This window comes from Xiphophorus hellerii, chromosome 5 (assembly GCF_003331165.1).
Source record: "Xiphophorus hellerii strain 12219 chromosome 5, Xiphophorus_hellerii-4.1, whole genome shotgun sequence".
In the NCBI taxonomy this organism is placed as follows: Eukaryota; Metazoa; Chordata; class Actinopteri; order Cyprinodontiformes; family Poeciliidae; genus Xiphophorus; species Xiphophorus hellerii.
Window position 1 is genome coordinate 26401378 of NC_045676.1, and position 12301 is coordinate 26413678.

Here is a 12301-nt window from a genome sequence, read left to right on the forward strand (position 1 = left end):
AAGACTTTATTGAGCACTTCATGACGAAAACATGAGGTGCTGCTGTCTGCTTTTTTTTTTTTTATCACTGATTATCACTGATAATGCAAAATCAGTGATAAAAGATAAACAAAAATAAAATTAAGGTAATATTCTGAAATACAAATCGATATGTATGTAAATGTAGGTTTGTATGTTTTAGTTTCCTATTCTAAAAATTATAAACCGCAATGCAGACAATGATAGACCAAGTACCGTCCTATTTTTGTCTAACTTCTTTCAGTTGATGGGTGTCTCTAATTAACAAGCCAGAAACTTACAAAAGGCATCATCATCTGGGCTTTTCCCAAGACTTTTTAAAAGGAGTCATAATCCTCATATGCAAACTAGGTAAAGTAAACTTTTAATATTTTGGCATTTAATTGACGATCCTGAGAAAAGAGAAAAAGTTTAATTTGATTTAATATCAGTGATAAAACGGTGCACATATTCATACAGAAAATGTGTAATTTGTACCATCTTAACCTATGCTTTTTGTCTTGGTTAAATAAAGGGAAAATTAATTATTACTAAAATATAGATTATCTGATGCTCAGGATGTTTTTGAATGCACCATAGGCACTCTTACTGTAAAACACTGTTTAGAAGCGCAAAACCTCGACGGCAGAGCAGGAACCGCATCTCGATACCGAAACTTTACTCTAGAGAAACTGCCAACGGCGTTCAAAAAAAATGTAGATACGTATAAAAATTCAACCCAGTGTATTGTTCATACAGTCAAAGCAAAACCTAACTTGGTGACCTATGACATTTTGTACGTCGTTGCTTTATTTTGAAAGTTTCTCAAACATAATGTGACAGATAAATTTACTTGAACTTTCAGTTCACGACTAGACAATTGCCAAAAGTTAACTCAGCTGTTGGAACTAAAACATTTTACGCTATGAAGCCTTCTCATTGTCAAGTGTGGCCATTATTTTAACATCTAAGATTAAACTGCCAATTTAATTATATGGACTAAAATGCAACTATTAATTGGTCTGAGACTGCATTACAATGCAGAACTACGGTTATAGATTCTGAAGTTATTTCTACACCCAAGAAGCTGAGCAATTCATCTAAATTAATATTTATTAATTTACCTCATTGAGTATTTGACAAACACCAAGCTGAATATTTCAAAAGTTGAATATGGTATAAAAATGTATTTAATTGTATTGTGGAAGTAGTTCTGCTCCTGCTTTCTTCTAATTAACCAACTCAGTCATTCTCATAAACCATTAAATGCACCAAAAACATTCATTTTTCAAATCCGTTTGAAAATGCGACCGTAACCATTAGGAACGAGCACAGTGTCACCTGGTGGTGAGATGAGCACACTATTTTCACCAAAAAAAATGACTTTCCAACCTGTTCATGTCAGAAACAATCCATCCATGCATACTTGCTTCTCTGCGTAGGGTTGCAAGGAGAAACAACAAGAAACAAAAATTCCATTAAAATACTTAAAAATTTATTTACAAATATTTTTCAAAAGATATTAGTCTAAAATGTCGAGCTAAGGATTTCCTCCCCCCCTTTTTTTTTTTAAATGTCAGAAATCAAAGTGAACAAGTTAAAACTGGAAAGTGTTTTTGTTGTCAGGAATGACGAAGGCATAGGAGTCCTGAGCAGCATCTGGAGCCGGAGGCTCGTCTGCATTCTGAAAGACAGAAAGAACAAGAGCCAAACGGTATTAATAAACTAAACACACAAACAATAGATTTTAGTATTGTGGAACCTTTATAGAAGACCCAGGGTTTCCCCCAGTGTATTATAAGCCTGGCGGGCCACCAGGCTTTACTGTGCCCCCCACCAGCCTGGGCATTGCTTATTTATTGAAGTCTTTTTAAAATGGTTGCATTTTTTAAGACTTTATAGTTGCTGTTCGGGTATTTATAATCTTTCAATAACACATTATCATCACGTGATATTTTCAAATGTCAACTTTAAATATTTTTTAACTCAAAAACACAACGGGCTGCTGGATGATTGACTGACTGCCCTAGAGCCCAACCACCGCGTTTAGCAAGTTTTCTGAGTGAAACCCTGAAGCCCATATTACTAAATTTGTGGTCAATAAAACTGTTTTCAGTAGCTGTAAGCAAAAAAAAATAAAAAAATAACCATAATTAACAGGAAGTAATGTTTGAAAACTGTGTGTACTTCATTTATATACTGTTTTACTGAGTTGAATGAACTTTTCAATAACATTGTAATTTACTGAAAAGAAGTAATTTTAAGTCAACCATCAAAAAAACAAAAATACATCTGTGGATCCATTACCTCAGATGAACAACATGTGATTTATGCATCAAAGATCTTTAATCTTTATTTGATGTCAGATTATATCATGGATCCTGTTGGTTAATGCATTTATAGACTGAAATCAGCTGAAATTCTCAGCTAAGATGCACTGTTTGGATCAGAAAAAATGCTTTTAAAAGTGATATTGTTCAGTACTGGATGGCTCTAATCTGTTATGAATTTCATAATTTCATTTTTTGCCTGGCTGATTAGCACATCAGCACATCATTCATTAGCTGGAATGAATCGTCCGATTCATTTCAGCTCATCCTTTACTTTTGTGAAACACTTTGAAGTTCTCAACAAACTCCAACTGAGCTTTAATCGTTTTCACTTTCAATCATCTTTTTATAAAGTGATAGAATATTTTCAGAACATCCCTTTGGACTAAAGACTAAAAATCCAGATTCTTATTGATACAATTCCTAAAGTAGTTATTGACTGTTTATCCACCAGACTTTTTTTTCAGTTTTAATGTAATTCTTAAAAAAAAGAAAGAAAAAAAGAAACAGAAGCAGAGACATTTTCAAACCTAACAGAGTCTGAATAAAACTACCTCTTCTGATAAGAACTTTTCAATAATTTTCAGGGCCGACTTGTAGATGGCTTCGTTGTCGTGAGTCTGCAGGGTCTCGATCTTGTCCAGCCCGCCCAACTCCTCGATCATCAGGCAGAGCTTCTCCACCTCGCCGGTGCTCTGGGCCATCTGGACAGAAACGGTTAAAAAAAAAATAAAAAAATTCAAAAGTTCAGAGCTTCTCACTAAAATGAATAAACCTGCTTCATAAATACGTTCTTTATATTCAGACGGCTGAGACTTGTCACCTGTAGAATGTTGGAGACGGCCTCCAGGATCACCAGGATGGCCTTGCTGTCCTTCACGGTCAGCAGGTTGAGCAGAGGCTCCAGAATGTTGCAGTGGACCAGGTAGGCCACTTGGTCCACAGTTCCACCGCTGGTGTAATTGGTGACGGCCCACACCGCCTCATTCTGGGTCTTGTAATCTCCCTGAAAACATTTGCAGAAAAATGCAGATGAGACGCTGGACACAAGAGAGAAAAACATAGGGATGCACCGATTGCATTTTTAAAAAGCCTAACCTGCCGATTCCAATTTTGGCCAATACCAATTTTTTTTGTTTGTTTGAAATGTTGCTAAATACAGCAAGAAAGTCGCTGAGTCAACAACAGCCAGGTGACTATCGTTGACTGCAAACGTGCAGACATGACCTGGTGGGCTGGTCAGTCAAGAGAAACCTCTCTCACGGCAGAGCAGAAGAGGACAGTGGTTGATTTTGAGACCTTTTCTGAGGTAGAAAAGATCGGCTTCACATGTCAAGTGTCGACAGATCACCGATGTACTGAAGTTAAGCAAATCGGTGCCAATAAATCTTGCCCGTAAATGACTCCACCGCTGGTAAAAACTTTATTTCATCGAGAAAAATCAAACAAATCTCATAAAATATATTCTCTTTCAGTGTACATTTCCAGTCTACGCAAGTAGGCTGAAAGTGAAGCAGAAGAGCTGTGACATTTACAACAAGAGACTGTGTTTTTCACATTGTAGTTTACAATAAAATACAATTAAAATATCAACGCAACATGAGATGTTGCGCTAAACTCCTGCGCCCTGACCTGCTGTAGGACCTCCACCAGTATGGGTATCAGTCCGGCATTAATGACCTCCTGGATCTGGCTGCTCTTGCCGGCGGTGATGTTGGACACGGTCCAGGCCGCCTCCTTCTGGACGCTGGGCTTGTGGTGTCTCAGCAGGGCCGGGAACATTGTCAGGGCACCTGCGTTCAGCACACACTGGGTCTGCTCATCGGTTCCGGTCACAATGTTGCCGATGGTTCTCAGAGCTGGAGTCTTAGCGGGGGGGGAAGAGGGGAAAGAGTGAGGCCATTATTTCAGGAGCTGAAACTTGGCCAACGACCACGAGTCGACTGAGGAAGTTTCTGAGGATTCATTTGTGTTCAGAAAGAGGACAAGAGAGTGAAAGGGCAAAAAGTCACCACTACTGGACATATAGTTACTGTCTTCAGAGAGACAAATCTATTTGTAAGAACATTAATGGACGTGCTGGAACCAAACGTGCTTTTTTTTTCAGGGTTCCTACACGTGTTCATGTCAAGAAATGGATCGAAGGATCTTTTTGATAATAGAGTTTAAATTGCAAGAATTTTCCAACTTTAAGAAATTCTAGAGTGTACAGGAAACCCCTTCGTTTAAGTCTTCAAATTTAAGACTTTTAAAGACCACCATGACTTAAATTTACAACCTGTTTCATGACAGAGATGTACAAACCAAAATAGCAAATTTCATTCAATAGTGCCAGGTTTTGTTGCACAATGTACCATTGTATGAGTTGGCAATAGACTGGAGCCAGTGGAGAAGACAAACATTGTCCAGCAAACTGCAGATAAATTTATTTTTACCAACGATGGACACAAAAACAAGCTAGTTAGCAAGGCTAGTTAGCGGTAGCCTCAACCGTCTTGAGTCACAGTACGCAATGAAGATGTCTGCAAACATTTGGCTGGCAGGAAAGTCCAACAAGAAAAATAAACTACATTGAAATTACGGGATTAAGTAGTCCTGCTACCACAAAATTTTAGACCCCATAACATATTTTTCTAACAAAAATTAAGACATTTAAAGGCCTTAATTTTAGATGCACGAATTTAAGAATTTTTACAGATGCGTGGATCCTGCATCGGAGCAAGAACCATTTTGAGTCCTTAAATCCTGGACTTTCCTTTGTACAGTTAGCATACAGAACCTTCTGCGCCACAAGCTAATCTCATTCGGGTCTCGTCTAAACCCGTAAATGGAAGTCAAGCTCGACGCCACGCACCACAATGGAGAGCTCCCCGCAGGCGAGAAGCTGCACAAGACGAGGGACGGGCCCGGCCTTCACCACCACCTCTATCCTCTCGTTGGAGTCGTTGGTCAGATAGGACAGAGCCCAGCAGGTGTCGGCCAGCACCTCGCTGTTGTCGTGGTGGAGGAGCTTCACCAGAGCGGGGAGCATCTGCTGCACGGCCGCCAGGGGAGGGGCCGGATTCTTGTGTCGACACAGGTTGGAGAGCGTCCAGGCCACGTTGAGCAGGTAGGCAGGCTGATGCAGGGGGTTAAGAACGGCGTAGTTATTTTTATTATTATAATATATTCATGTCGTATACAGGACAGACTGTAAAACAATGGCATAGTGCACTGCAAAAACACAACATCTTACCCAGTATTTGGCCGAGTTTCTAGTGTAAATATCTTAGTCCACTTAAAATAAGACAGAACTAACTTACAAGTAACTTTTCACCAAGAAACATGAGCTTGCTTTAACTCAATAATTCCTTAATATTTGTGAAACAGTACTTAATTAATTGGCAGATTATTTCATATTTAGCAAATAAATTTCCATTTTATAAGTGAAATAATTTGCCATTGGAACAAGCAAGTTTTTATCAATATTAAAGAAATGACTTAAAACAAGCTCCTATATCTTGCTGAAAAGTTGCTTGTAAGTTAGTTTTGTCTTATTTTAAGTCTACTAAAATATTTGCAATAGAAACTAGGCCAAAAATACTTGGTAAGATTTTGTGTGTTTGCAGTGTAACAGGAACGATTACAACAGCTGGTCGATTTTGTTCATTTTAGGTCATCTGCCAGAAAACTGCAATCGAATGCAAACAAATGAGAGCGACATACGGGCAACACGGACAGGTCAGAGGTCGTCACCAAGGCGAGGAGAGGCTGAAGGACGCCATGTTTGATGACCAAGTCTCTGCCATTGGGTCCGTCGCCTAAATTCAGCAAAGGAGATCCAGTTGGTCACGTTAAATCAGGAGAGTTACGGAGCACAAACAACTTGATTAGAAAGCGGTAAGTTAGTTTACGTGTGTTGAGGGTTTCAGCAACACACTTTAAATGAAACAATACAGAATGTCTTGCAAAAGTATGCACGTGTCTTGAACTTTTATTCGTAACTTCAATGTTTTTCACTGGTACTTTATGCATCGGAATGACAAAAATAGCGCATAAACTTTAAGTGAGAGGAAAATGACAAATACCGATGTTCAATTCCCTTTAGTGTCATGCTACTAAATAAAATCCTGTGCAGTAATTGTTTATGGATTTGTTTTTTTATTAATCTGATGTAATATTCTAATTTTAAAAGTCACCTGTCAGCAAAAAATTATAATCATTAACAGACATAAAGGCTTAAAAACATGTCTGTTTGTAATTGTAAATGTACACGTTTCATTTACTGATATTTTACGTTAATGAGTTTGCCCACCTGCAGGTGGCAGTATGTCTCACTTTTAAAGAAACAATAGCTCAAAATTCCTTGCAAATTTTTCAGCATTAGCCCCCACAAAGGTCTGTGATTTTGATGCAAAAAAGAAAAAGAAAAAAAATCCCAATAAAAAATTACAAAATTCCAACGGGACTGATCACTGTTACAAGATGTTCAATATTATTTAAATTTAAGAAGAACTTATAGAATGCAGAGACAGCTATTTTTTACGTTTTATCAATACATTCTGGAGCAACCAGCCCTTTGAGAGCATTCATGAACCTGATGTGGCCCCAGATGACAATGAGTTTAACGGCCCCTCCTCCAGCCTTTTCCAGTCCGGCGTACCTGCGATGTTGCCCAGGGCCCAGACGGCCTGCTCGCTGAGGTGCTTGTGAGGTGACGCGACCAGCCTGACGAAGGCCGGGATGGCCCCCGCCTCCACCACGGCGGCCGTCTGCTCCGACGTCCCCGAGGCGACGTTAGTCAGAGCCCAGGCCGCCTCGAACTGGATGTGGGGGAAGTCGAACTGAGCCAGGAAGCCTACGAGTCGCGGGATGAGGCCCGCGGCGATGACGCTGTCGACAGGCGGCTGCTTTTCTTTGGAGAGGAGCTTTCTGAAACGCAGCAGGAGACGGTGAGAGAGAAAAGTAGCTGGGAGCTAAAAAAGAAAGAAGGAGAAAAAAATACCCGCCGCTCTTTTTGGTTTCGCAAAAGTTAGAAAGTAGCTGGAAGGAATGAGAATCTAAAGAATCTGGGAGTGGAAACAAAGAGGAGAGACTTTAACTCGACTAAAACATTCCAACTGTTTTTGTTTCTTTGTAATTATTTTTTGTTCAATGAATGAAAAAGAAAAAAAAAAAAAACACAACAAAAAACAAAACAATGGATCGAAATACAATTTGATCGTCTTCCTATTTCGTTTGGAACAAAAGTTGAGACGCATCCTAACATTATTGGTTATTTAAATTGAAACCTTTGTGAAACAATTCGTTATATACGAGCAAGTGTCACTGGTATTGTTGCACATATTTTACATTTCTTGGAGTTGCTTTTTTTTGTCTTTCTGTAGGTAAAAATATTGGTTAATTTTCTTTCAGGATCAAAAAAGTGTTTTCAAATTGAATTCACAGACACTGCAGTTAAAACTACGTAATAACTACAAATAACAATGAGAAGAAAAAATGTAAAAAATTAAATAAATAAGTGTGAAAAAAAAGATTTTCTTTCTCAAATACATGTAAAAAAAAAAAAAAAAGTTAAGTATTAGATTGGTTTCCAAACATAGCAATCCCTATGCTATATTTACACAAAAAAATGACTATTTTAGAAAGAGCTTTTAGTATTTGCACAAAAAAAAAAAAAAAAACATGAAAAGATGATTTTACCTGACTGCCTGTGTAGCCAGAAGTTGATGCTCTGTATTCACACTGCTTACTCCTCCAACTATGTCCTCCAAAGACCAATCCTGAGTCGGCTTTGGAAACAGAAACCAAAAGGGATTAGCGTCCACGGAAGAGAAGTTAAAAATAACATTCCCCTGTAGCCAGATTTGAGAGGAACTGCACTGGACTTCTCTTAAAAACAGCCTCGGAAGCTGCGCTGCGAAATGAACAACAACGATCAAACAACTGTCATTTGCATGTTGATACTAAAGTTTGCACCAAGATTAAAAATGAACTTTGGTCAAGTTGTGCAGAAAAGTCACGTCCTTGTTTGGAGTCTTTGGTCTCTCTCTGAGTTCAGAGATGCTGGTATGTAGATTGTTACAGAACAGTGAAAGCAGGACCGAATGTTTTTGTTTCAATTAGCTGTGTTGCACATAAAAAGGAAAAAAAAAAACAAACAAAAAAAAACGATCAAATGAGCACGTGCATAACTTTTTGGACAACTTTGAAATTTTCGTGAACAAATGTCATTCTATTCAGAGTAGGCCTGTCACGATAGCAAATTTTGCTCAACGATTAATTGTCTCAAAAATTATTGCGATAAACGATAATATTGTTTGAAGATCTTTTTACACTGATGTAATGGAAATTACGTAATAATGCATGCGATTTCCTGCCAAAGATAGATACACTTTAATTTCAAAAGAACACTTAACACTGGAACTGATAAACAAAATAAACAAAACAACCAAAAACAAAAATAAAATGGATTCTCAGTCTCCATTAACAAAAAATTTACTTGGAAAAAAAACTAAACAACATAAAGCCAAAGTGGAAATAAATACTGCATTCAACCCAAAGAGTGCAGATTATGAAGTCTGTATATTATGTTGCCCTTCAGTAATAATTAGATTTAAATAGAGAAGATGGGCACATCGACTACCTGATGCAATAATTCACACTACATGATTTTTTGCTCCTATTTTTCCTCTTACAACAATCTTAGATCGTTGGTCTTTCTAAGATTGTGTGGTGTGTTATGGTAGATCGTCGTTGCCGCTCCGATCCAAATCAGGGGTTTTCACCGACTGGGATCTTAACGCAGCCTGTTGAATGTGACAGGTAGCCAATCAGAAAGCGTGGATTCTCCTCTGTGTTTTCTGAGTGGAAATTACATCGGGGAATCCCAAACAGCTGACACGGAGCATTGGAGATGATATGTGGAAACAACATTAATGTTTATTCAACATGCAAAGAATATAGAAATGACAAGGGGAGGAGTTGGAGCGAAATTGCTACCGCAGTTGATAAACCCGGAAACTTTTCAGCTGTTCTTCGTTAACATGACATAAATAGGTTATAATGATTTTCATTCGGTCAGGACTTTACGCTGACACTAGCCACATGCATTGCAGGTAGATTGTAGTAAAGCATTGATTAATGCCTGGTTTTAAAATTAGTTCACTGAACTTGTAGCCATTATTTTGTGCCCATTGTTGGACACCACACGGCAGGACCGAACCCGATCGAACCGTTTTACCTAGGATTTCTGTCGGCTAATGTGTGGTCTCTCAGGTTTTGAAAATGAGCCGACAATCGGCTGGCAGCTCTAAGATCGTGTAGTGTGCGCTGGGCTTTACAGTAAGGAAATGAGGAAGGGAGGGTTAGTGGAGAGCACCGGAGTTGAGCCTTTTTTTCATTCAGTCTCATTAGCTGAAAGAGAAAAAGGTCGGAAGAGACGATAGTGCCGATAATTAAAATGACGTCGATAGCTTTAATTTATCGTACGATTAATCGATTTATCGTTTATCGCGACAGGCCTAATTCAGAGGAATCATCAGAATGCATTCTGTCACATCCGACTTTGCTTTCTGAAAGGTATGAAAGGTGCAAACATCACCACAGGCACCACATTTTGATCCTCTCTAAAGTTCTAAAACTTAATGTCACAACAAATATGATGAATTTACTTCATGTTGGGACCAGAATATTTAGCGGAAGAACGATCTACATGGACGTACGTTTCAGTAGATTCTTTTTTTATTTATATTTATATGTTTCTCAAACAATATTTTTTGGTCTTCACTTGCTAGATTCTGGAGATTGCCAATTTGTGTGAATTTAAATCAACTAAGCAATAAATGTATGTTTCTTTTTTTTGTCTGTTTTTAATCTTACACTTTACTGGGGAGCCGAAACATGAACATAACTTTAAAGACTAAGCTTTTTACTTAGAAAGCACGAAAAGAGATCAGAAGTGATTAAAACAAACAAATCGTAGTTTGACAACCTTTTTTTAAAAAGGCAAAAGAAAATATATTTAGTTACCTCTCTACATACTAAATAGTATTCTGCATTCAAGAAAAAGCAAGCAAAAAAAACAAAACAACTAAGTACATGGTAATTTTTTGTTGGTATATCAGCAATACAAGAAAAATGTAAATGCATTTTAAATTATTATTATTATTAATAAACTAGTGCTCACTTTACTGCAAGTTTTTTTGCGTAAAGGTAAGTATCCCAGCAGCCACGGAGCGCGTGAGGCCGGTGTACCGGGCGGCAGAGTGACTCACCTGGGCGTTGAGGGCCTTCAGGTGCAGCGGGGAGGTCGGATCCTCCGCGGAGCCTTGCGCGTTTCTCCTCTTCAATATCTGAACGTCTCTCTTCGCTTTCCGGAGCTCAACGTTGAATTCTGACCTCCTGCGCCTCAATTCCTAAAAAAGAAAAAAAAAGAAGAGAAAAATAAAAAGTTCATAGCCAACATGACAGCAAAAAGTTCAGCTGTTAACTTTGTAATAACGCCGATACAGGCAGAACTTACATTCACGTCTTTCCCTTTGTTTTTGAACTGGAAGAGCCGAGCCCCGTTGTCGGTGTCAGCTGACATTGCTGCTGGCCGTTGAGCAACACAAGCCGACTCGCTAATGTTACGCTAAACTAACGGCTAACTGAAAACGGTCGCGCTAACCGTTTGTTATTTTTTTTTTTTTTAATCAACCCGATTATTTCAGGTTAGCTCGCTAGCGGACGGTAAGCTAGTTAACGGCGCGTGTCTCTTTAAGTCAAGTAAACGTATTTGACTCCATGTGTTCCCACTGTACACACAAACCACTTGAAGAAAAACTGTAAACTCAAATACTAAGCAAAGTAACAGAAAACGGATAAATAAAGTTCTGGAAATTCGCTTAGTAACTTGACATGTGCAAAGTGCTTACCTTGAAGGGAAAAAAAACACTCCTGAAATGACGTCATATATACCCCTGGTGTTCTAAAATACGATTGGTCAGATTTGCAGAACGCTCCGCCCTATTACCCAGAGGCGGGGTGGAATGAAGTTAGTATCCGATTCGTAGTTTTTTGTTTTGTTTTTTTTTTTAACCATGACGTTTAAAGAAATATTTCAACGTATTTAATACACTTGCTTTACTTTTGATGTTTTACTTAACGCATCTCATATATAAAGCAGTCTCGAATTCAACATGACCCTTATTTAATTTCAGACTATTTCAAATAAAGGAATTTTTTTTTTTTGGCTTTACGCTGCTTTAAAAGAGGCCCGGTTTAACAGCGCTTGACAATGGCCAGACTCGAACAGAATTATTTTATACTGATGATAAAGTCTATAAAATACAGTTTGTGATTTGTCAAATCTTTATGCAATTTGTGAAAACTCTAAAAATGTACATTTAAGGTTTATTGAAGAGATCCATGTAAAAAAAAAAAAAAAACTACAGTATGGACACGTCAAACATTGACAGATTTTTGTCTAAGTTAGGGTACTAGTTGCACAAAGATTTCATTATCCATAAACTGCACTTTATAGAGCCCTTTACAATACCCAAATCAGAAGCTTCGTTCCAGATGCTAACTTCAGCGGTTTGGCGCATTAAAAGGCGTTTATAAATGCAATAGTTTTCTGCGTAGTAACATTTTGAGAACAAAGCCTCGGTATTATCAAAGATGACCGCCACCGGGCAAAATGTACAAACGAAAAACGACATAAAACACGCCATGAAACTGACATGGCAACGACACAAAATGACGCTTCTAAGATTTTCCACGTAATGACCCAGTGGCCTAATGGATAAGGCATCAGCCTCCGGAGCTGGGGATTGTGGGTTCGAGTCCCATCTGGGTCGCATTTAGTTTCCTTTTAGTTGTGAAAGCACGCAATGCCATTGTTTATTAAGAGATAAACCAGCGCTGAATGCTGTAACGCATTTGTCCTGTTGCTGCACCTTATGGATCAGTATTGTGTCGTAACTACATTTTAATGACAATCCAAGAAATAC

General features: G+C 38.3%; 1 protein-coding gene and 1 non-coding gene across 2 annotated transcripts; one reads left to right on the top strand and one right to left on the bottom strand.

Annotated features, from left to right (window-relative positions):
• Positions 1-1470: 1470 nt before the first annotated feature.
• On the bottom strand, positions 1471-11255 carry LOC116719749 (importin subunit alpha-1-like). Its single transcript, XM_032562398.1, has 10 exons — positions 10831-11255; positions 10583-10723; positions 8010-8098; positions 6970-7238; positions 6033-6127; positions 5182-5445; positions 3960-4193; positions 3151-3333; positions 2882-3031; positions 1471-1681 (listed from the first exon to the last, which is right to left on the bottom strand). The coding sequence occupies exons 1-10, from the start codon at positions 10894-10896 to the stop codon at positions 1595-1597; spliced, it is 1578 nt and encodes a 525-aa protein (XP_032418289.1). The 5' UTR covers positions 10897-11255; the 3' UTR covers positions 1471-1594.
• An 820-nt stretch (positions 11256-12075) lies between these two features.
• Positions 12076-12148, top strand: trnar-ccg (transfer RNA arginine (anticodon CCG)). Its single transcript has one exon. It is a non-coding gene; the product is annotated as a tRNA-Arg (tRNA).
• The last annotated feature ends 153 nt before the right edge of the window (positions 12149-12301 follow it).

Excerpts from the sequence above, each read along its gene's own strand:
- LOC116719749 (XM_032562398.1), bottom strand. The coding sequence starts at position 10,896 with ATGTCAGCTGACACCGACAACGGGGCTCGGCTCTTCCAGTTCAAAAAC. Across the intron at positions 10,724-10,830 it reads ACAAAGGGAAAGACGTGAAT|GAATTGAGGCGCAGGAGGTC; the intron begins GTAAGTTCTGCC and ends TTTCTTTTTTAG. Across the intron at positions 3,334-3,959 it reads TGGTGGAGGTCCTACAGCAG|GGAGATTACAAGACCCAGAA; the intron begins GTCAGGGCGCAG and ends AAATGTTTTCAG.